Here is a 19,990-nt window from a genome sequence, read left to right as displayed (position 1 = left end):
TCCAGGGTGGGGTGGTGGTAGTTAAAAGCAGCAGGACTGGTGGTCGGGGGCAGGCATTAGGGAGGCAGGGGAACATAGGGACAAGTCAGCTAAATATGCTTGTGAGTCTGGAGTCCTGCCCCATGTGTGGGCCCCTCGTCCCAGCAGCACTGAGAGGGCATTGCAGCATGGTGCAGGCTGGTACTGTGGAAGAGATGGGGAAACGGAGGCACCCAGACAGGGCATGGCATACAGTAACTTTCCAGCAGAACCAGACCCACATCTTGTGCTCCAACCCCCACCCCACAAACTCCTTGACAGAGGGGGGCTGCCCAGTGCAGGGGGAGGGAGAGTGTGTGGACAGGTAGCTGGGCAGCTACTAACCCCACCCCACAGGCAGTGCAGAGGGAACAGCCCCAGGCTTAGAAACAAGGCGCTTTATTGGGAGAAAAGGGTTAAGACCATTGAGACAGAAGCCATCCCCCACTCCTCAGTGATCAGACAGCGCCTCCACCCCCTCCCTCTGCTGCCCCACCTAACAACCCCGGCCTGGCCAGCCCCTCCCCCGAGGTAGCTCAACATTGAGCATGTCTGTCCCCAGCACCACAATGGGTCCATGGTAGAGCCAGGCATGGAATCCAGGAGTCCTGACCCCAGGCTGCTCCTCTAACCACTAGCCCCCACTCTCCTCCCAGAGCTGGGGAGAGAACCTAGGAGTCCTGGGTCCCAGCCCCATGCTCTACTCCCCCACCTCTTCACACACTTTCCCCCTTTATTGCAGGTAGTAGGTGCTGGCACAGAGCCAGGCTGTGGCCCAAGCTCAGTTCTCCCCGGGACAGACAACCTGGCCGAGCCAGCTGTGGGCAGCGTGGGGCTCAAGCTCTGTGGTGCTGTGGGCCCAGGCCTGACGCTCACCAGGACTTTGCACTCGAGGGCCTCAGGCTGTGAGAAGGGGCCTGGTCCCCCTTGCATGAGCACTGCTCCCCATCAGCCCAGCAGAAGCGGGAGGACCCAAGGGTGTGTGCCTATCCCCGGGTGCACTAGGCAATCAAGCTGAGATTATGGGGGCAGGGGATCCCTCGTCTGCAATGTGTCCTTGGGCTGTCCCCCCTAGATCAGAGCTCAGCCCGCTCTGGCTCCTTCTGCACCCCCTCCGTCCCTGCTGCACCCGCCTCCTGCTGCATGTTGGCATAGGCCACCTCCCGCGCCAGGTGCTCCAGGGATGGGCGCCCCAGTGCCAGGTTCCTGAGCGAAATCCAGGTCATCAGGAAGCTGTGAGGGGAGAGAAAGAGCAAGGGCTGGAGATGGGCCCAGATGGGCATCTCGGGGAGGGGGCAGATCTGGGGGTGTTCAGCTCAGATGCAGGGTGGTTCATGTGGCTGGGGTAGAGGGAGCAGGGAAGGTATGGCAGCTGGGGTGTCATGGCTCGTGCAGAAGGGAGGCCTGGCCTGTGGCTGGGAGGAGGTGGGTGCAGTGGTGGGGGCCTCGCAGGGCGTCCAGTGGTAGGGTGACCAGATCACACAGGTGAAATATTGGGACACGGGGGGCGGAGCAAACAAAAAATAAAACCGCTGGAGCTCCACGCCCTGCCCCACCCCTACGCTTGCCTACGCTCCGTCTCCGGCTCCACCTCCCCCCTCCCTCCAGCGCTTGCGCTGCCATAGAGCTGATCAGCAGAAGCCTGGGAGGGAGGAGGAGGAATGCGGTGTGCTTGGGGAGAGATCCAATGGGGCAGTGAGGGGTGGGACTGAGGGTGCAGGGCCAGGGCGGGGATTTGAGGAGGGATCCAGTGAGGGATGGAGGGGTGGAGTCAGGGTGTGTGGGAGGGAAGGGAGGCATAATCCCCCTCCAGAGCGGAGGCAAAATATCAGGACAATTCGTGTCCCAACCTACCTTCAGTCAGGACGTGGGACAAATAAGGAAATATCGGGATAGTCCCGATAAAATTGGGACATCTGGTCACCCTATCCAGCGGTGAGGGGCTGGCCCGTGGCTGGGAGATGGGTGCAGTGGTGGGGGCCTGGCAGGGCTGGCCCGTGGCTGGGAGGAGGTGGGTGCAATGGTGGGGGCCTGCCCGGTGTGGCGTCCGGCAGTGAGGGGGTGGCCCGTGGCTGGGAGAAGGTGGGTGCAGTGGTGACAGGGCAGTGGGGGGGGGCTGGTGTGTGGTTGTGGAGGGAATAGCGCTGGGGCGGTATACGGTGCCGGGGGGCTGGCGCATGACCGGGCTCTCACCTCCGGCGGAACAGGAAGTACTTCCTGGCAGCGAAGCGCTGCAGCCGCTCCCTGAGCGTGGCATTTCGCCGTCTCTGCAGCTCCTCCAATCGCTGCTGGCGCCGCACGAAGGCCTGGACGATGGGGTCCATCTGCATGGCGTCCCCCAAGGCACCATCTAGGATGGGCTGCAGCTCTGGGGGCAGGGGCTCCGTCTCTGCACGGGGGGGTGAGGGGGGGGCACAGGCATGAGATGGCTTCTCACCCCCAGGGGCCTGTACGCCACAGGGAAGGGGGGAAATGCCCGGGGTGCCCCATGGCAGGGACACAGCCACTGACGCCCAGCGGTAGGGATCTCTGCCCGCTACTCCCCCCAGCCAGGGCTCCAGGGGATCTGGGCTCAGGGGTCAGTGCCAGTGCCAGCAGCCAGGAGCTAGGCTAGGGGGCAGGGCCCCAGAGACTCACCGCTGCCGTTCTGCACCTTGTCCCGCAGCTCCTGCAGCTGGGTCAGGTTCCGCTCCAGGGCCACGTCCGTGGTGTTGACGTAGATGTACATGTAGCAGGAGGGCTCTGGCGACACCGTATGCACCTTGTGGTACTCGCCCGGGGGCAGCTGGGACACGGGGGGGGGGGGGTCAGCAAGTGGCAGCAGGCCAAGCGGGCTGAGAATCAGCCAACTCTCTGCCCTTGCCAGATGTGCTGAGCCAGAATACAGCTCCCAGCTTGGGGGGAGGATCCCCCACCCCCAGATCTGAAACCAGGACCCCCGGGCCCAGTCCCCGTGGCCCCCCAGTTTATCCAGCACATCTGGGCTGAGAACCAGCCAGCCACCCTCGACGGCTCTTCTGCCAGGCAGGGACACAGGCCAGGCATCACCCCTGCCCCCCAAGCCCAGCCCTCACCTGCATCCTGTCCCCTTCCTGCAGTGTGTAGTTCCTCTGCTCCTTGACGATCTCCACCACAACCTCTCCCTTCAGCAGCTGCAGGCTCGTGTTGCCCAGATCCTCACTCACAAAGTTCTCCAGGTGCAGGCCTGGAGGTATGGGAGGGGACATAAAGGATGGTGAGGGCAGCCCCACTGGGACCCACCCCCACACCATCTGGCCACAGGACACACCAGTGACCCACACTGGCAGCATCTGGAGCTCTGCCCCACTCTAGCAGCAGCTCCTCAGGAGAGGATAACAGCCTCCTACAGCCGCCCAGCAATGGAGTAGCTCCTTTAGATCAAGCTGCAGCAGCTGAGGTTTGTGCTCTAAAGGTGCCAGGTTCCAACCCTGCTGATGAGGCAGGGGGGTTGTTTTATTAGTAACAGGAGAACCCCAAAGGAAGAGGCTGCAGGCAGATACCTGGGAAATCAGCAATGAAAACCACCTCGGTCTGGTTGTCCAGCGAGCTCTCGATCTCCTGCAGCTTTGCCCTCCAGGGGGACAGGTTGACCAGCAGCGGCTTGAGCCACGGAGTGTGGCGGAAGGGAGACCACTCAGCCTGCACGATGTCCACCTGTGGGTCGAAGAGCCTGGCCGGCGAGAGGGACCCAGTGAGCGCGCCAGAGGCTGGGCCAGCAGGACGCTCCGGTACCCGGCTCCCTGCCTGGGTCGTTTCCCCCGGGGCAGTGGGCAGCCAGCCCAGGGTCATTGCAGGACAGAAGGGGCATCAAGTCCCTGAGGTGCCAGCTGCCAGATTGGGTCTGTGATGGGACCCAACACACCCTGTGCTGGGGCCATAGCACTACCACAGCCCCAGAGCGACACACACACACACAGGTTCTGTGCAGTGCTACCCAGCAATCCCTCCCCCTACTCCGTCCTCTCCCTGCTAGGGGACAGCCAAAGGCTGGGCATGGGGTTGGCTGGGCTGGGGCCAGCGCAGGGCAGGTAGGACCCCCTGCCCCTGCACTTGCCTCTGCTGGAAGCGGTCGTTGATGGAGACCCAGATGTCGAAGTAGATCTCAGGCTGCGAGACGTTGTAGTTGTGTAGCAGGCGGCTCAGGCAGGTGGCGTACTGTTTCAGCATGTCAGCGTGGTCCTTCCAGCGCCGGCTCTGGGTGAACACCTGCCCGGACATGCGCACTGAGCCAGGCACCAGCCAGCCAGCCAGCCCTGGGATCCCCAGCCCCCCACAAGTCAGGAGATTTCCATCCCCACGAGCTTCTGCCTCTGAGCCAGCTCTGACCTCCGTACCCCATAGATTCAGAGGGACGCCAGCCCTCTGCGCAAGGCACAGGGCTGGGGGTCAGGACTCCGGGTCCCAGCTCTGCGGCTGACTCCCTGGGAGGGGACTATGGGCAAGTCCCATCCCTGCTCAGTGCCTCAGTTTCCTCACTTGTAACAGGACAGAGAAATTCAGTCAAGTCTGCGAGGCTCAGATAGTCCAGCAGAGAAGGCAGCACAGCCGCCGAGGGACAGAGTCATGCCTGAGCGCAGGGCTGGGAGAGCCCCGGCAGAGACTCTCCCCCACATTTCACTCCATGGGAATTTAAACAAACCAATAATCCCCCCTTTTGATTCCCAGCCCCAGATACAGTCGCATCCCAGCGCAGGGGGCTCTGGCTGGGACACAAGGGCAGGGAACCACACACTGACAAGCAGAGTTTGGGGAAGATGAGTCAACAGGACTCCTGGGTTCTATCCAGGGCTCAGGGAGGGGAGTGGGGTCTGGTGGGAGCTAGGACACCTGGGTTCTACCCCTGGCTCTGTAACAGATTTCCTCTGTAACCTTCAGTCAAAAAAAAGCTCCCCGTGCCTCAGTTTCCCCATCATACAACAGGGATGGCCTGGGCCCACCTTTGTTTAGTGCCCTGAGACCCTCAGATAGGAGCCCCATTGTCTCTGCTAATTAATATTGTTAACGACCATTAATGTCCACTTCCTCTGGGGCACCAAGCACAGCCAGGCCACAGTGAGGACACTGGCCACAGGTGGCCAGACTGATTGTCCAGTCCCCTTCGCTGTGCAGAGAGGGAAAGTGAGGCAGAGAGCGGTGCAGGGATGCCTCAGGGAGTCAGTGGCGGCAATAGAACCCAGGGGTCCTGGCTCCACCCCAGAGTGCGGCGAGGTCACTTACCCCAGGGTTGAGGTAGCCCAGCTCCCCAGTCACACCATCCCGGTAGGTGATCTTTACATGCTGGTGGGAGCGGGAATGGACCATCATGTCCCACGAGTAGCCGTACAGCCCCTTGGTCCAGTTGTTGTAGCCCTGGGGGAGGGGGCAGCACATCAGGGGGAGCATGGGGGGATAGGGAGTGGGGGGGGACAGGAAGCATGGGGGGAATAGGGAGCACGTCGGGAGGGGTGCGAGGGGGATAGGGAGCACGGTGGGGAGCGATAGGAACCACGCTGGAGGGCAGCAGGGGGACAGGGCCCACGTCGGGAGGAGCATCGGGGATCCCTAAACCCAGCATCAGAGCAGGTTCAAGCCGCTTTCCCAGGAAGCTGGCTTGTGCTGTTGTTTTGCTGCCCCCTGCTGGGCAGTCGGGGATCTGGCTGCTGTTACGCACCTGGGAGCCCCAGCTGTGGGACCATGGCCATCCCGCTGGGTCTGTGCAGCTCACATGGGCCACTGGTCACCAGGTGGACACCCAGCTCCTAGGGGAAGTCACCCCAGCTGGGGAGGGTCAGGGTGGCCAGCCACAAAGCCAGCTCCCTCCCTGGGAGCCAGGCATCAGCCACAGCTACGAGGTGGGGCAGCACAATCGGTGCCGGGCCAGAGGTACCGGCTTGTCCCTCCGAGGAGCAGCACCCCAGCACCCCTCCCAGCGCTGCCCTCTGCTAGCCCCCCGCTCCTCCTCTCCTCACAGCTCACTCCAGAGCCCTGCGCAGCGCAGCCCCAGCCGCGGGGGCCCCTACCTGGGTGATGAAGTGGGAGTAGGGCAGGAAGAGCTGCTCCAGCACGTACAGCACGGTGAAGAAGGCCCCCAGCTTCTGGCGCAGCCCTGGCCCTCGCTCTCCCCTGCTCCTGCCCTTGTGCTCGGACCCCCCATACACGCACGCTTCGCTGGGCTGTGGCGGCTCCACGGAGGGCAGGAGCCTTCGGAGACAGGCCGGGAACCTGGCACCCAGACGGCGTGGCCAGTCCGGGGAGCAAAACAAGGGGCTGGTGGCAAGCATGGTGTAGGAGAACATGCCTGTGAGGAGAACCAAGCCATCAGCCAGGGAGTTCCCCTCCCCTCAGGCAATGTCAGGGGCACTGGCTGGGCTGGGGTTAGAGCAGCTATGGGGGGCCAGGACTCCTGGGTTCTATGCCCAGTGCTGGGAGGGAAGCCTGGGAACGAGGACTTCATTCCCAGCTCTGGGAGAGGGATGTGGTCACAGGAGGGTTAGGAGCAGAACTCCAGGAGTCTCTCCCCGGTGCTGGGGGGGAGGAGGGTTGTCGAGTGGGTTACAGGGAGTGTCTGGGAGCCAGGACTTGGAGGTTCTCTCCCCAGTGCTGGAGGGGAGGGGACATTGAGTGGGTTAGAGTGGAGGGGCTGGGGCCAGGACTCCTGGGTTCTCTCCCCAGTGCTGGGAAGGGGATGTGGGCGGTGGGAGCAGGACTCCTGGGTTCCGTCCCCACACCAGCCCCTTTACCGATGCTGAAGAGCTGCGAGTTCATGCAGTGGAAGTAGGAGACGAGGACGAGCGCTGTTGGGCGGGTGGCATCAAAGAACAGCAGGTAACCAGCCGTCAGGTCCAGCAGCAGGCCTCCGCCATGCACCACCAGCAGGCTGGTCATCTCCTCAGACAGCACCAGCCTGGGGAGCGTGCAGGAGGTGAGACCCCCATCCCCTGCCCTGCTGAGAGAGCCTTCTCCCCTGCAGCCGCCTGCAGGTTGCCTCCCTCCCCACCGCCCAGACTGCCTGTGTTCTGTGCCCCACAGCAGCACCGAGCCCCGTATCCAAGCAGCCCAGGGGATGCAGGGCTGGTAATGCCACAGCCCCTTCATGGCACTGACCAGTGGCGGCTGCCCTGGCTGGGCTACAGAGGGAAATACAGGCCCCAGCCCCCTCCCCCTCCAGCTCCTCCCAGCCTGAACTTCCAGGGACCCTTCCCTCTCCCTAGGTCCCCTTCACTTTGTAACAGCCATTTGGATCCCAGCCCTTAGCCTTCAAGACCCCAGATCTCAGAGTTTGGGGCAGATTGTCCTGCATTTGAACCCTTGGTGCAAAGACTTGGGGGGCATCTATCTCCCAGCACCCAACTCTCCCCATCACCATGGTATGCCCAGCATGGCAGGGGTCCAGCATATAGGGGGGTCATGCCTGGCGACACAGGGCAGTCAGACATCCCCATGTCACCCAGCGCCCAGTAAGTGACACATACACACCCTGTCCGGAACATGGGGCAAACCCAGAGGAGCCAGCCAGCCTCCCTTGGTGCCAGCTGGGGGATTTCAGTGCAGGGGCCTATTGTGTTCATGTGCAAGTGACCTGGCGTGAGCCCGCGTGTTTCACATGTGAGCTCCCAGCTCAGGCCGAGCAGCCATAGGGGGGGGTCCCCACACAGGCACTGGCCAAGCTGGGTGATCAGTGTTAGTGCTTGGCCGACCGCCCTCAGTGCCAATGTCTGCCATGGCAGCGCCCCAGCGGGACGATGAATCCAGAGCTCACGCCGCCCCCAGGGCCGCCTCTGTCACCCCAACACTCACTTGAAGGGGTCAAAGAGCCAGTGACGGGACAGCGACCCCATGGAGTAGCCTTCCACCCAGTCAGCATCCAGCTTCTTGATGCCCGCAATGAAGTAGACGATGAAGATCTGGGTGACACAAAGCGCCCGTGAGCAACCCCAGCCAGCCCTGGGGCTGGCCAGCGCCTGGCTCCCAGCACAGCCAGCACCAGGCAAAAAGCGACGACCGATGTGCGCAAGCCCCAGGAGCTCACAGACAGACAAAGGGCCCCATTTACAGGTGAGGGGGATAATCTCTGCCTGCACCTCTGTTACCAGGGTCTCAGAGCACCTCGGTATTGTTATCCTTCCCCCACAGGTGGAGAAACTGAGGCAGAGGAGCCAGGATGGGCCCAAGGTCACAGTGAGTCAACAGAAAAGGTGGCAATAGAACCCAGGAGTCCTGGCTCCCAGCCTGCCCCGCTCTAACCCACCAGCCCTCACTCCCCTCCCAGAGCCAGGGAGAGAACCCAGAAGTCCTGGCTTTCAGCTCCCCCACCCAAGCCATCCTCCTCCTCCAGTCCATCACAGAGCCCTGAGATTTTGGGGGGTGAGGGGAGAGTCTTGCTGCCCTCACCCTCCCAGGCAGTGAGGTACTCTGTGCGCTGCTGCCCCTAGTGGCCAGCCCAGGGACTGCGCCAGCGTTCTCCACCCCTTCAGAAGCAAGGCCAGAGCCCCCAGCCGATACTCCAGATATAAAGGGCCCATTTCCCCAGCATGGCAGGACCAGCCTCAGCAGGGGTCCTGACTGACACCCAGGGCAGAGGGCATTGGTGTGAGTTGGTGGAGCGGGGGGGGCTGGCCCCTTGCCGGTGACTCGACAGAGGGGCCCAGGGCAGTGCTCCCCTGCAGGGCAGAGCGAGGCAGAGTGGGTGGGGGGAGGCTGCCCGTGGACACCCCTTGGGGCCCGCCTTTACCTGCATGCGCAACACTGTGTAGTTCCACAGGGGCACGTGGGCATTCCTCTTCCAGGGGTGCCGGAGCCCATCGATGGACCTGGGAGGAAGGAGCTGCTGTCAGGGAGTGGCCGTGCCAACAAGGGGAGTGGTGCAGCCACGGCTGCCCCCCCATCCCCCCACAGGCAGCATGGTAGTTATGCCACAGCCTGGCTAGTGCAGGCTCGGCAGCAGCTCTCAGCTACGCTCCAGGAGAAGCGCTCCAGCCCCCTCCCAAGCAGCTCCCCAGCTGCTCTGCGCTATCCAGGGTCAGACTGACTGAGCACAATGGTTCCATCTGGCCTGGGGATCTGGCTTTGCTGCAGGTCAGGTGCCATTTTTAGGCTAGGGAAGCAGAGGCCAGATGCGATGTAGAAGGGCCCAGGTGGGGCTGGGTCAGGTTTCATTGGGGAGCTGCAGTTTATTTGTGGCAATGTGGCTTGACATTTGTGCCCAGTCATGCAAGTGGGCAATGCAAAGCAGATGCAGGTGGTGCTCAGATTGCAAGGTTTCCCCCTGGGCAGAATGGGGGGTTTGGGTATAAAGATTTGGGGCCCCACCAACATGACACCGGAGTGACAGCGGTGCCTCGCCCTTGGGCTCTGCCCTGCCCATTGGCACAAGGCCTGGTTCACAGAAGCTGAGCGCGACGGCTGCTCGCGACGTGTATTCGTCAGTAGCGTGGCCGATCTCCGCACTGCTGTCACACAGAGTTTGCGGCTGGAGGAAGTTGGTTTGGTTTTTGCAGGTGGCTGCTTTACCTCACCACGCCATCACGCATAAGACGGATCATGGAGATACGTGTGACAGAGCTACCAGCGTGAGGGCATCTTGGCAGGGCTCCAGCACTGGGAAATGCAGCCTACATCCCACCAGCCCGTATGCCGTGTGACTAAAACGGCTCCGGGTGCCGTGCCAAGATGGAGCCGGTCTCATTCTTCAGGAGGGGAAAGAGCCTTTGGACCGGGGAAGGGGCCCCCCCTTCGGGCATCAGGGCTCTTGGGGCCTTGCCACAGCTCTGGCTGGAAGAACAGAGCCAGGCTGCCCGGCGCACCCTGCTCTGCGTTCAGCTGGGGGACCCAGGAGTCCCAGCCAGGGCCCCCATGATCAGCAGCGGTGTCAGAGCCCAGCAGGCAGACAGGATCCTGGGTTTGGCGGGAGGGCTGAGGTGGGGATCCGAGAGGAGAAAGGGCTGAGTCAGAGCCAGTTTCAAGAGCCCTGGCCCCCAGCCCCTCCCTGCCACTTGCTCTGCCCCCACCTCCCCAACGTGTGCCCCCTGCCTGCCCCACCCTACCAGTAGCGGTTGGCGTCCATGAAGGTGAGCTGGAAGCCGAGGAGGCCATAGAGGTAGGAGTGGTTGTTCCAGGCTGTCTTGTCCAAGAGGAAGACGTACCAATAGGGCAGCATGAAGAGCAGGCAGCTCAGCCGGTAGCAGCAGCCCAGCATGATCCCCAGGGCACCTGGGGCAGGTGGGAGGGATTCAGCAGGGGCCAGGGATCTCCCCTCCTCCCCAGGGCTCCCCAGCCTGGACCCCATGCTGCCAGCACCATCCTAGGGTTCCCTAGGGAGGTGGTGGAATCTCCTTCCTTAGACGTTTTTAAGGTCAGGCTTGACAAAGCCCTGGCTGGGATGATTTAGTTGGGGTTGGTCCTGCTTTGAGCAGGGGGTTGGACTAGATACTTCCTGAGGTCCCTTCCAACCCTGATGTCCTATTCTATGATCCTGCTGGCCATGGCTCTGAGCCTGTCCCTGCAAGGGGCCTGGCCCAGTCTGGGCACAGGGCACAGGGCCACCAGCTAGCAGAGCAGCCCTGGCATGCCTGTGTCTGGGATGGTCCTGGCAAGCCCCTGTCCCCAAATGGGACGTGAGCCCCAATCTCAGACCGGTCAGGGCCCCTCAGACACTGCACCCCCCAATCTTCCCAGCCCATGACCCCCTGATCCCTCAGCACCCCCCTCTGATGCTCTGTACCTCAGAGGAACACCCTACACCCCCAGGTTCACCGTAGTAAAATGGTTGTGTGGTATCCAGTGCAAAGTTTGTCATGTCAGGTGTCTTCAGAAGGCTGATGATGCACTGAGCAGTGTTGTTATAGTGATGTTGTAGGTTATCATTTCATGTATATAGTTACGAGGCTGAAAATGTGTCCTCATGGCTTAAAGCAGTGGCTCTCAAACTTTTGTACGGGTGACCCCTTTCACATAGCAAGCCTCTGAGTATGACCCCCCCTTATATAAAGAAGTGTTTTTAATTTGTATTTAACACCATTATAAATGCTAGAGGCAAAGCAGGGCTTGAGGTGAAGGTTGACAGCCCACGACCCCCCATGTAATCACCTCATGACCCCCTCCGGGGTCCCAACCCCCAGTTTGAGAACCCCTAGCTTAAAGCAACCCCAGGCAAAAACTCTCCAAGAGCAGAGAGGCAGTTCACACCTCATCAGAGCATGTATGGGACAAACCCAGCCCAGCCTGGCAGGAACAAAGGACACTGGCTAGGCAGCAACAAAAGGATCTGTTGGACCCTAGAGAGAGTCACTCCTTTCCTTTGGGCAGTTTGGGACTGCGAAGAGGTAATGCTCACCTGACTCTGAAGGGGTGGGGTGCGGGGGCAAAGCCAAGAGGACGCAAAGGACATGATAAAAGGGAGAGACCTTTGCCATCTTCTCTCTCTTTCACCTACATCTACAGACACCACCACCAAGCGACTGAAGCGCTGATCAAAGGGGAGAGCCTGGCTGAAAAGTAACCAGCCAGCCTGTGGTGAGAAGCAGCTAAGTTTGTGAGGACATTGAAAGTGTTAAGATCAGCTTAGAATGTGTTTTGCTTTTATTTCATTTGACCAAAGCTGACTTGTTATGATTTGACTCATAATCACTTATATCTACCTTTACAGTTAATAAATCTGTTTGTTTGTTCTACCTGAAGCAGTGCGTTCGGTTTGCAGTGTGTCAAGAAACTCCCCTTGGGATAACAAGCCTGGTACATATCAATTTCTTTGTTAAATTGACGAACTCACATAAGCTTGCAGTGTCCAGTGGGCATAACTGGGCAGTGCAAGATGGAGGTTCCTAGGGTTGCGTCTGGGACCGGAGATATTGGCTGGTGTCATTCGGTTGCAAGTAGCTGGGAGCAGCTGACGTGCCAGAGGCTGTGTGTGACCAGCCCAGGAGTGGGGTTCTTACAGCAGAGCAGGGTCAGGCTGGCTCCCAGAGTCAAGCATTGGAGTGACCTAGCAGATCACTGGTCCAGACAACACCAGGGGAACGTCACAGTGGCGCAGCAAGCAGGGTGTATGCGCGGCTTGTTACTCCAAGTGAAGTTCACACTTTAAGCACTGATATTTGAGATTTTAAGTGAGTCTTAAGTGCAGTGGCTAAGAACAGTCAGGGGGAGGTCACAGGTTTGTTATTTTCTGTTTATTCCCAAAGGGGAAATAGGGGCAGAAAAGCAGGAACATGAGTGAAAGCAGTGAAGCGATTGCAAAGTTGGAGCTTTTTAGTCTGCAGAACAAGAGCGGGAGCACCAGCGATTATTGCAACTGAAAGAACTGGAGATAAAGGAAAAAGAAAAAGAGGCTGCACACAGAAGGGTCATGGAAGAAAAAGAGAGAGAGCGGGAAGAAAGAGAGAGAGTGAAAACACCAACTGGAGCAGCTAGAGAAGCAGAACCAGACCCTCGCCCCGGACCCAACAACTCCCATCACTCCAAAAATCCACAAGTGGGAACACTTATGTCCTGCATACAGTGAGGACGATGATATTGTTGAATATCTGACTACCTTCGAAGGCTGTGTGTAATACTTGAAATCCCTGATAAGAGAGTTCCTACCGTGATTGCGAAATTAACTGGCAAAGCTCGAAATGCATTCAGTGCGATGCCTATTGAAGATGCTTTAGTCTATTGTAAATTTAAAGATACTGTTTTGAGAAGTTTTCAGATTCCCCCTGAAACATATAGAGTTACATTTAGGAATCTGAAGAGGGCTATTGGGATGAGTAATGGGGAATATGTAAACCAAATGATTGATTTGTTGGGGAAATGGGTGTGGGGTAAGGAGATGGGAAGTTTTGAGGGAATGTTGGATCTTGTTTCTCAAGAGCATTTCCTAAGCATATGTAAGGCAGATGTAAAGCAGTGTCTATGGGACAAAGATGTAAAGTCTGTGGATGAGGTGGATTTTTTAGCTGATGCCTTTGAACAGAATCAGGCGTCTATTGAGGGCAGGCCACAGATAGAGGGGTTTAAAACTGGTGGGAAGGGAGGATCCCATTTTGCCCCTGAGAAGAAAGAACGGGGTTGGGAGCCTAAACATTCTCTTAGCCCAAAAACATTCCTCTACTGGTAACTCTCATCCCAAATCTCCTGTTAAAGCAGAAGAATCCAGGTGCTATCACTGTAATTCCACTGATCACCCGAGGAACAAATGCCCTGTGCTAGGAGGAAGCAGGCAACCAATAGCTCATGTTAGTTCCGCTGTCCTTACCACTGAACCCCCCAGGCCATTGAAACCTATCATATTGGTTCTGTGACATCATCGTCTGCAGGACCAGACATGGAGCATGTTTCAGCTGTCCAAACTGATGGCAGGGAATGCTTGGGGCACAGGGATAGAGGGGCCCAGATCTCTCTGGTTAAGCAGAGTGTGGTTCCAAAGGCCAGTATAAGATCTCTCTCCTGCCATCCATCTCCACCCTCTGACAAACAGAGGCTAGGGACACCATTCCTTACCCATCCTGGCTAACAGCCATTAATGGACTTAACCTCTATGAATTTATCCAGTTCTCTTTTAAACACTGTTTTAGTCCTAGCCTTCACAATCTCCTCAGGCGAGGAGTTCCACAGGTTGACTGCGCTGTGTGAAGAACTTCTTCCTTTTATTTCTTTTAAACCTGCTGCCCGTTAATTTCATTTGGTGGCCCCTAGTTCTTATGTTATAGGAACAAGTAAATAACTTTTCCTTATTCACTTTCTCCACACTACTCATGATTTTATATACTTCTATCATTATTTCCCCCTTTTGTCTCCTCTCTTCCAAGCTGAAAAGTCCTAGTCTCTTTAATCTTCCTCATATAGGACCTCTCCAAACCCTTTTCTGGAATTTTCTAATGCCAGTATATCTTTTTTTTGGTGAGGGACCACATCTGTACGCAGTATTCAAGATGTGGATGTACCATGGATTTATATAAGGGCAATAAGATATTCTCCGTCTTATTCTCTATCCCTTTTTTAATGATTCCTAACATCCTGTTTGCTTTTTTGACCACCTCTGCACACTGCATGGACGTCTTCAGAAAACTACCCACGATGACTCCAAGATCTCTTTCCTAATTGTAGCTAAATTAGCCCCCATCATATTCTATGTATAGTTGGGGTTATATTTTCCAATGTGCATTACTTTACATTTATCCATATTAAATTTCATTTGCCATTTTGTTGCCCAATCACTTAGTTTTGTGAGATCTTTTTGAAGTTCTTCACAATTTGCTTTGGTCTTAACTATCTTGAGCAGTTTAGTATCATCTGCAAATTTTGCCACCTCATTGTTTACCCCAGGGCAAAAGCAGATTCCTTGTACCATTAGTTAAAATCCATGTGGTGTGGGAAGGTTTGGAAAGTGTTCTGACTGTGGGGGTGATGGAACACCTATTCCACCTGCTCCTTGGTAATGATTTTTTCCGTGCAGCTCAGATTAAAATATTTGCCTGCAGCAGGAGGGAGTGTTATGCTGGGACCCCTGAGGGAGGGAAAGGGAACGGTCTCAGGAACTGCTGAGGAATGGAAGAAAGTCTCTTTCATTCTTCTGAAGCAGGGAGTAGCCACATACTTCCAGGTGGGAGGGTGGTTGAGACCAACTCCTGCACTGCAGCTGGAGGCAACATCAGGAAGGGATGGGGGTGTAATGCCGGCCAGGGAGAGACCTGTCCAGGTTGTTAGCTGTCAGCAGGTTGTGGCTCAACCAGAGGCAAACTGGGCTCTAGGGAGCTTAGAGAAACCTGTCCCAGAGGAGAGCCCACAGAAGGGGCAGGGGAATCTCAGAAACCACTAAAGTGGGTGACGATTCCTCTGACGCTAACACAGGGAAGCAGGTGCTTCCAAGTGTGGGAGGGGCTGAGACTAGCTCCTTTCCAGCAGAAGGCAACGTGCCCTCAGGTGCAGGGGCAGGAGAGGGGTTGTCCAGGATTAAGGAAACTGTTCCAGTTGTTCATCTGCAGAACTCTGCCAGCTAACAAGGGACAGACCCCTTTCTAGGGAGCACAGAATGCGTCTTAGAGGGCGGCCCAGAGGAGGAAATTGGGGAAGGAATAATGAGGGTACAGGAATGTCTCCTCATAATCACTTGGGGCAGGATGCCCAGGACACTCAGCCTGTGACCCAGGTTTTGAGAGGGAACTGTGTAACTGACTTCCTGGAGGGGAGAAGTCACACAGCTGACTTTTTGGGGACAGACAAAGGGGTGGCAGAGGTACCCCAATCCAGGTCCCCATTTTTCAGGATGCTATTTCTGAGAAGTTTTTGGAAAGTAACTGTGTCTCTTTACATCAAGATGCAGCTTCAATGCCTGGGGCAGCAGGTCTCAGTGGTAGCCGTGTTAGTCTGTATCAGCAAAAAGAATGAGGAGTCCTTGTGGCATCTTAGAGACTAACACATTTATTTGGGCATAAACTTTCATGGGCTAAAACCCACTTCATCAGATGCATGGAGTGGAAAATACAGTAGGAAGATATAACAGTACATGTTAGTACATGTTTGTTAGTATGGCAACTCCCATCTTTTCATGTACTGTTATATATGTTACACATTTGTTAGTCTCTAAGGTGCCACAAGGACTCCTCGTTGTTTTTGTAACAGCAGAGGAGTTGAGAGCAGGAAATGACTGGGGGTAGTCTGTCAGAATACAGACAACCCAACTCACAGAATGGGGGTGCTTTCCCCCAGGCTAGTGAGACACAGAGAGCAGTTATGGGAGAGCTGCTGGGAAAGGGTGAATGTGATCAAAGGGTAAACACACCTCGCCCACAGAGCACAGCCCTCTAGGGGGCAGGGAAGGACCTAGTGCTGGGAGGAGGAAACACCAGGTAACCCCAAAGGGGGAGCTGGATTTCCTACATATGGAGACCACTCCCCAAAGGGTCAGTCAATGTGCAGGATCCCCCCTTATCTTGCCTGACCCTGAGATATCAAAAAGCCAGAAACATTATTAAATTAAAAACCAACACAGAGGGGAACCCTGGAGGGAAGGAAAAGCCAGTGACTGACTACATGGGACAGAGCCAAAGGACACCCTGGGTAATGAACAAACTAACCTCAAACTAGACTATCTGAACAGAGGACATGCTCCATCTGTGATAAAAATGTTTGGTGTTAATGTAAGTTTTGGGGATAAGAATTTTGACATGGATGTTTAACCTTATGATAATGCTACTTTTCAATAAACATCTGCAAATAGGTTTAAAGCTTATCACAGCAGAGAATCCATAAAAAACCTGGTTTGGTGTGTCTGAATGGGGAAACCGAGGCACACTGCCTCATGGCCTTAATGGCTGGGTGCCAAGAGAATTATAACAAACTGCCTTTGAGCTAATCTTGCAGTAAACTTAGAGGGGAGGTGTGCCCCTCTGGACCTCGGGGGAACACCCTGCATCCACATGTTCATCTTTGTAAAATGATTGTTCGGTATCAATGCAAAGTTTGTCATATCAGGTGTCTCTGGAAGGCTCATGATGCACTGAGCATTGTTGTTGTAGTGATGTTACAGTAATTGTTGTAGGTTATCATTTCATGTATATAGTTATGAGGCTGACAATAACTTAAAATAAGCTCAGGCAAAACTCTCCAGGACCAGAGGGACAGTTCACACCTCATCAGGGCATGTATGAGACAAACCCAGCCCAGCCTGGCAGGAACAAAGGACACTGGCCTAGGCAGCAACAAAGCATCTGTTGGACTCTCCAGTGAGTCACCTCCCTTCCCTTGGTCAGTTTGGGACTGTGATGAGGTAATGCTCACCTGACTCTGAAGTGGGGGGGAGCAAAGCCAAGAGGGAAGAAAGAACACGATAAAAGGGACAGACCTTTGCCCTGTTCTCTCTCTTCAACCTACATCTACAGACACCACCACCAAGCGACTGAAGCGCTGATCAAAGAGGAGAGCCTGACTGAAGGGCAACCAGCCAGCCTGTGGTGAGAAGCAGCTAAGTTTGTGAGGACAATGAAAGCGTTAAGATCAGCTTAGAATGAGTTTTGCTTTTATTTCATTTGACCAAATCTGACTTGTTATGATTTGACTCATAATCACTTATATCTACCTTTAATCTGTTTGTTTGTTCTACCTGAAGCAGTGTGTTTGGTTTGCAGTGCGTCAAGAAACTCCCCTTGGGATAACAAGCCTGGTACATATCAATTTCTTTGTTAAATTGAATTGACAAACTCTCATAAGCTTGCAGTGTCCAGTGGGCATAACTGGACACTGCAAGACAGAGGTTCCTAGGGTTGTGTCTGGGACCAGAGATATTGGCTAGTGTCATTCAGTTGCAAAGAGCTGGGAGCAGCTTACCTGCCAGAAGCTGTGCATGACCAGGAGTAGGGTTCTCACAGCAGAGCAGGGTCAGTCTGGGGCTCCCAGAGTCAAGGATTGGAGTGACCTAGCAGATCACCGGTCCAGACAACACTAGAGGGGAACGTCACACTCCCAGATCTCCCAATTCCTGCAGCCTCCCTTGATTCCCCCAGCCCAACCCGCAGTGCCCAGTCCCAGCCCCGTGCCCTCACCCAGCAGCATGACCGCGTAGAGCAGGTACATCCAGTCCAGAGGCAGGGGCTCCAGGAAGTTGATGAGGGGGAAGCGACAGACCTCCAGCCTGTCCAGGTACTTATGGTCCAGATAGCTCAGGCCGCGCTCCTGGGGGATGTCCAGGGCCATCAGCAACCCTGAGACACGGGCAGAGGCAGCATCAGTCATGGGGAAGGTTAATCAATCCCTCATGTCCAGCCCGGAGCTAACTGGGCCCCCCAGGCTTGGCCAGTCCAAGAGGCAGAGCACGGATTGGGGCCAGCTGCCCGTGCAGTTGGGCACTGCCCTGCTGCCCACCCAGCCCAGTCTGGGCACAGGACCCCAGTGACGAGGCAGCCACACCTCACCAAGCACCCGCCCGACGGCAAATACCCACACGGGGATCCCACCCCCCAAGTGGCTCAGTGCAGTGATCCCCCTTTCACAGGCAGGGAAATTGAGCCACAGCAAGGGGATGGAACTCGCCATGGGGCACCCTCAGGAACCCAGGCGTCCTGCCTCCCCACAGGGCTGACCTCACTGGCTGTAGCAGCCCAGCAGGGATCCTGCTGTCCTGCCTCGAGTTGGAAGTAAGGGCCAGAGAGACTCGCCCACCCCGGTAGGCAGCCCCCGGTCTGGCCCAGACTGCAGTTTGAAACCCCGGGGTCCAGTGGGGGCCACTAAGGACCAGGAGAGGCTGCCATAGGCAGCAGGAGCCATCATGTGAATACAGCACTTGTGAAAGGTGCCAGGCCTGAGGGGAAATGGACTTGCCCAGGGTAAGGCAGCAGGGCTGGGCAGAGAACCCAGGAATCCTGGCTATCAACTCCCCCACCCCGTCTCTAACCCATTTCCCTCCTGGAGCTGGGGACAGAACCCAGGACTCCTGGCTTCCAGCCCTCTTCCTAGCACCATGCTAGGACAGTGTGGTCAGCCTGGACTCCGAGAGGACAGCGCCCCTGACTGAGCCCCCTTTTCCAAAAAACTCTCCCATCCAAGTGCTGACTCAGCTTGTCCTTGCTTCATAGCATGGCCCCAGGACCCTCCTCGTCCAAGTCCACGAGCCGCCTCGTAGGGAGACCCCCACGCCACACAGCACAGAGGGTTTAACCCCTTTCCCGGCAGGCTCATCGCGAGCCACGTGGGCACAGCTACCCACCCTGGCACGAGCCTGTGGGACCTGGGCTGGCCATGGCTTCTGGATCCCTAGGCTGAGCCCTGGGGGCAGGGGGAAGACGCCTTGCACTGCCCCACCACGGGATGGCTAGAGTCAGGGGGTTGAGGAGACCCCATTGTCCAGGCACTGGAGGGCCAGAGGGGAGGGCACCCCTTGGATCTCACTGGAAGCAGGGCTGGGACCACCACATATGCTCCCTCCTGATCATTGGAGCCTCCTCTCCTCCACACTCTGAGGCCAAAGTCCGTCCCCACCCCCACAAGCAGAGGACACTGGCCCTAACCACATTGCAAAACCAGTCCTGCCCAGGGCTGAGAGCAGGGATTGGACCTGCCCCCAATGGCCGGCCAGCAGAACCAGCTAGCAGCCAGACAGTGGCAGGGCAGGGTGGGTGGGACAGGATGTAGGGAGGCTGTGGCTGGCTGGGGGGCATCAGAGATTCTGAACAGGGCCTGCAGCAGCACCATGTGAGCCCTCTCAAACTGAAGCCTGGTCAGCGGGGACTGGGTAACCCAGGGATGAATTCCTCTGTGCGGACCTGCTAAGCAGGGACAGGCCAGGGGATGAGGGACTCCTGCACTTCTCCGCTCCTGGACCCCATGCAGCACGAGGAGCAGTGAGAGCAAAGTACCAGGACTCCTGGGTCGTCTCCCCAGCTCTCCCTCTAGCCATTCTGTGCCGTGGTTTCCCTCCCACAAACGAGGAGAACAACATTAACCTGCCTGGAGTGCCCTGAGACTGGGAGGCTGGGCTTGAGGGAGGGGGAATAAACTGAGCACCATCTGAGCATTCAAGGAAGGTTAGACCCCCCGGGGACACAGGACGATTTCTGAGGTGCCCTCTCACCAGTCGGGCTCCCCACAGGAGCAGGGATTCCAGGGGCACATGCCCTGCCCAGGGCACTCACCGAACAGGAAGCGGAAGACGCCCAGGGAGGCCGGGTCCGTGGGTCTGTTGAGCAGGCAGACGAAGCGGTGCCAGCTGGATACATCAGCCCATTCAAAGCCCAGCAGGCGCTTGGCCCAACTGCTGCTCTGCTGTGTGGGCTCCGGCGCCCCCTGCCCCCCCTCATCCTCGTGCTGCCTCTGGCCGGGCAAGGACTCTGACAGCAGGGCAGCTGCAAAGCAACGGGGGGCGTGGGGGACAGGGCAGGTCACTTCATTATTGGGGGACAGGAAGTTCTCAGCATCCTAGACAGCGTGACAGCGCGGGCTCCAGGCTGGGATCATCTCACAGCGCCACAGCCCCCCCGAGCGACCCTCAGCCCCGCCCCGC

General features: G+C 57.1%; 1 protein-coding gene across 1 annotated transcript in view; it reads right to left on the bottom strand.

Moving 5' to 3' along the window:
- Window positions 1-516: 516 nt before the first annotated feature.
- The window catches only part of GGCX (gamma-glutamyl carboxylase), a 23,117-nt gene continuing 3,643 nt past the window's right edge, over window positions 517-19,990 (bottom strand). Inside the window, exons 2-15 of the mRNA XM_032790357.2 lie at window positions 19,623-19,832; window positions 17,538-17,696; window positions 10,062-10,227; window positions 8,750-8,828; window positions 7,816-7,922; window positions 6,759-6,922; window positions 6,039-6,316; window positions 5,257-5,388; window positions 4,094-4,245; window positions 3,540-3,709; window positions 3,093-3,223; window positions 2,656-2,803; window positions 2,212-2,407; window positions 517-1,251 (exon numbers count right to left, since the gene is read on the bottom strand). Of these exons, the coding sequence (XP_032646248.1) occupies window positions 1,095-1,251; window positions 2,212-2,407; window positions 2,656-2,803; window positions 3,093-3,223; window positions 3,540-3,709; window positions 4,094-4,245; window positions 5,257-5,388; window positions 6,039-6,316; window positions 6,759-6,922; window positions 7,816-7,922; window positions 8,750-8,828; window positions 10,062-10,227; window positions 17,538-17,696; window positions 19,623-19,832 (2,249 nt within the window). The 3' untranslated portion in view covers window positions 517-1,094. The remainder of the gene's footprint in view (window positions 1,252-2,211; window positions 2,408-2,655; window positions 2,804-3,092; window positions 3,224-3,539; window positions 3,710-4,093; window positions 4,246-5,256; window positions 5,389-6,038; window positions 6,317-6,758; window positions 6,923-7,815; window positions 7,923-8,749; window positions 8,829-10,061; window positions 10,228-17,537; window positions 17,697-19,622; window positions 19,833-19,990) is intronic.

The sequence above is a fragment of the Chelonoidis abingdonii genome, chromosome 2 (genome assembly GCF_003597395.2).
Source record: "Chelonoidis abingdonii isolate Lonesome George chromosome 2, CheloAbing_2.0, whole genome shotgun sequence".
In the NCBI taxonomy this organism is placed as follows: Eukaryota; Metazoa; Chordata; order Testudines; family Testudinidae; genus Chelonoidis; species Chelonoidis abingdonii.
This window is presented reverse-complemented; position numbering and strand designations above follow the sequence as displayed.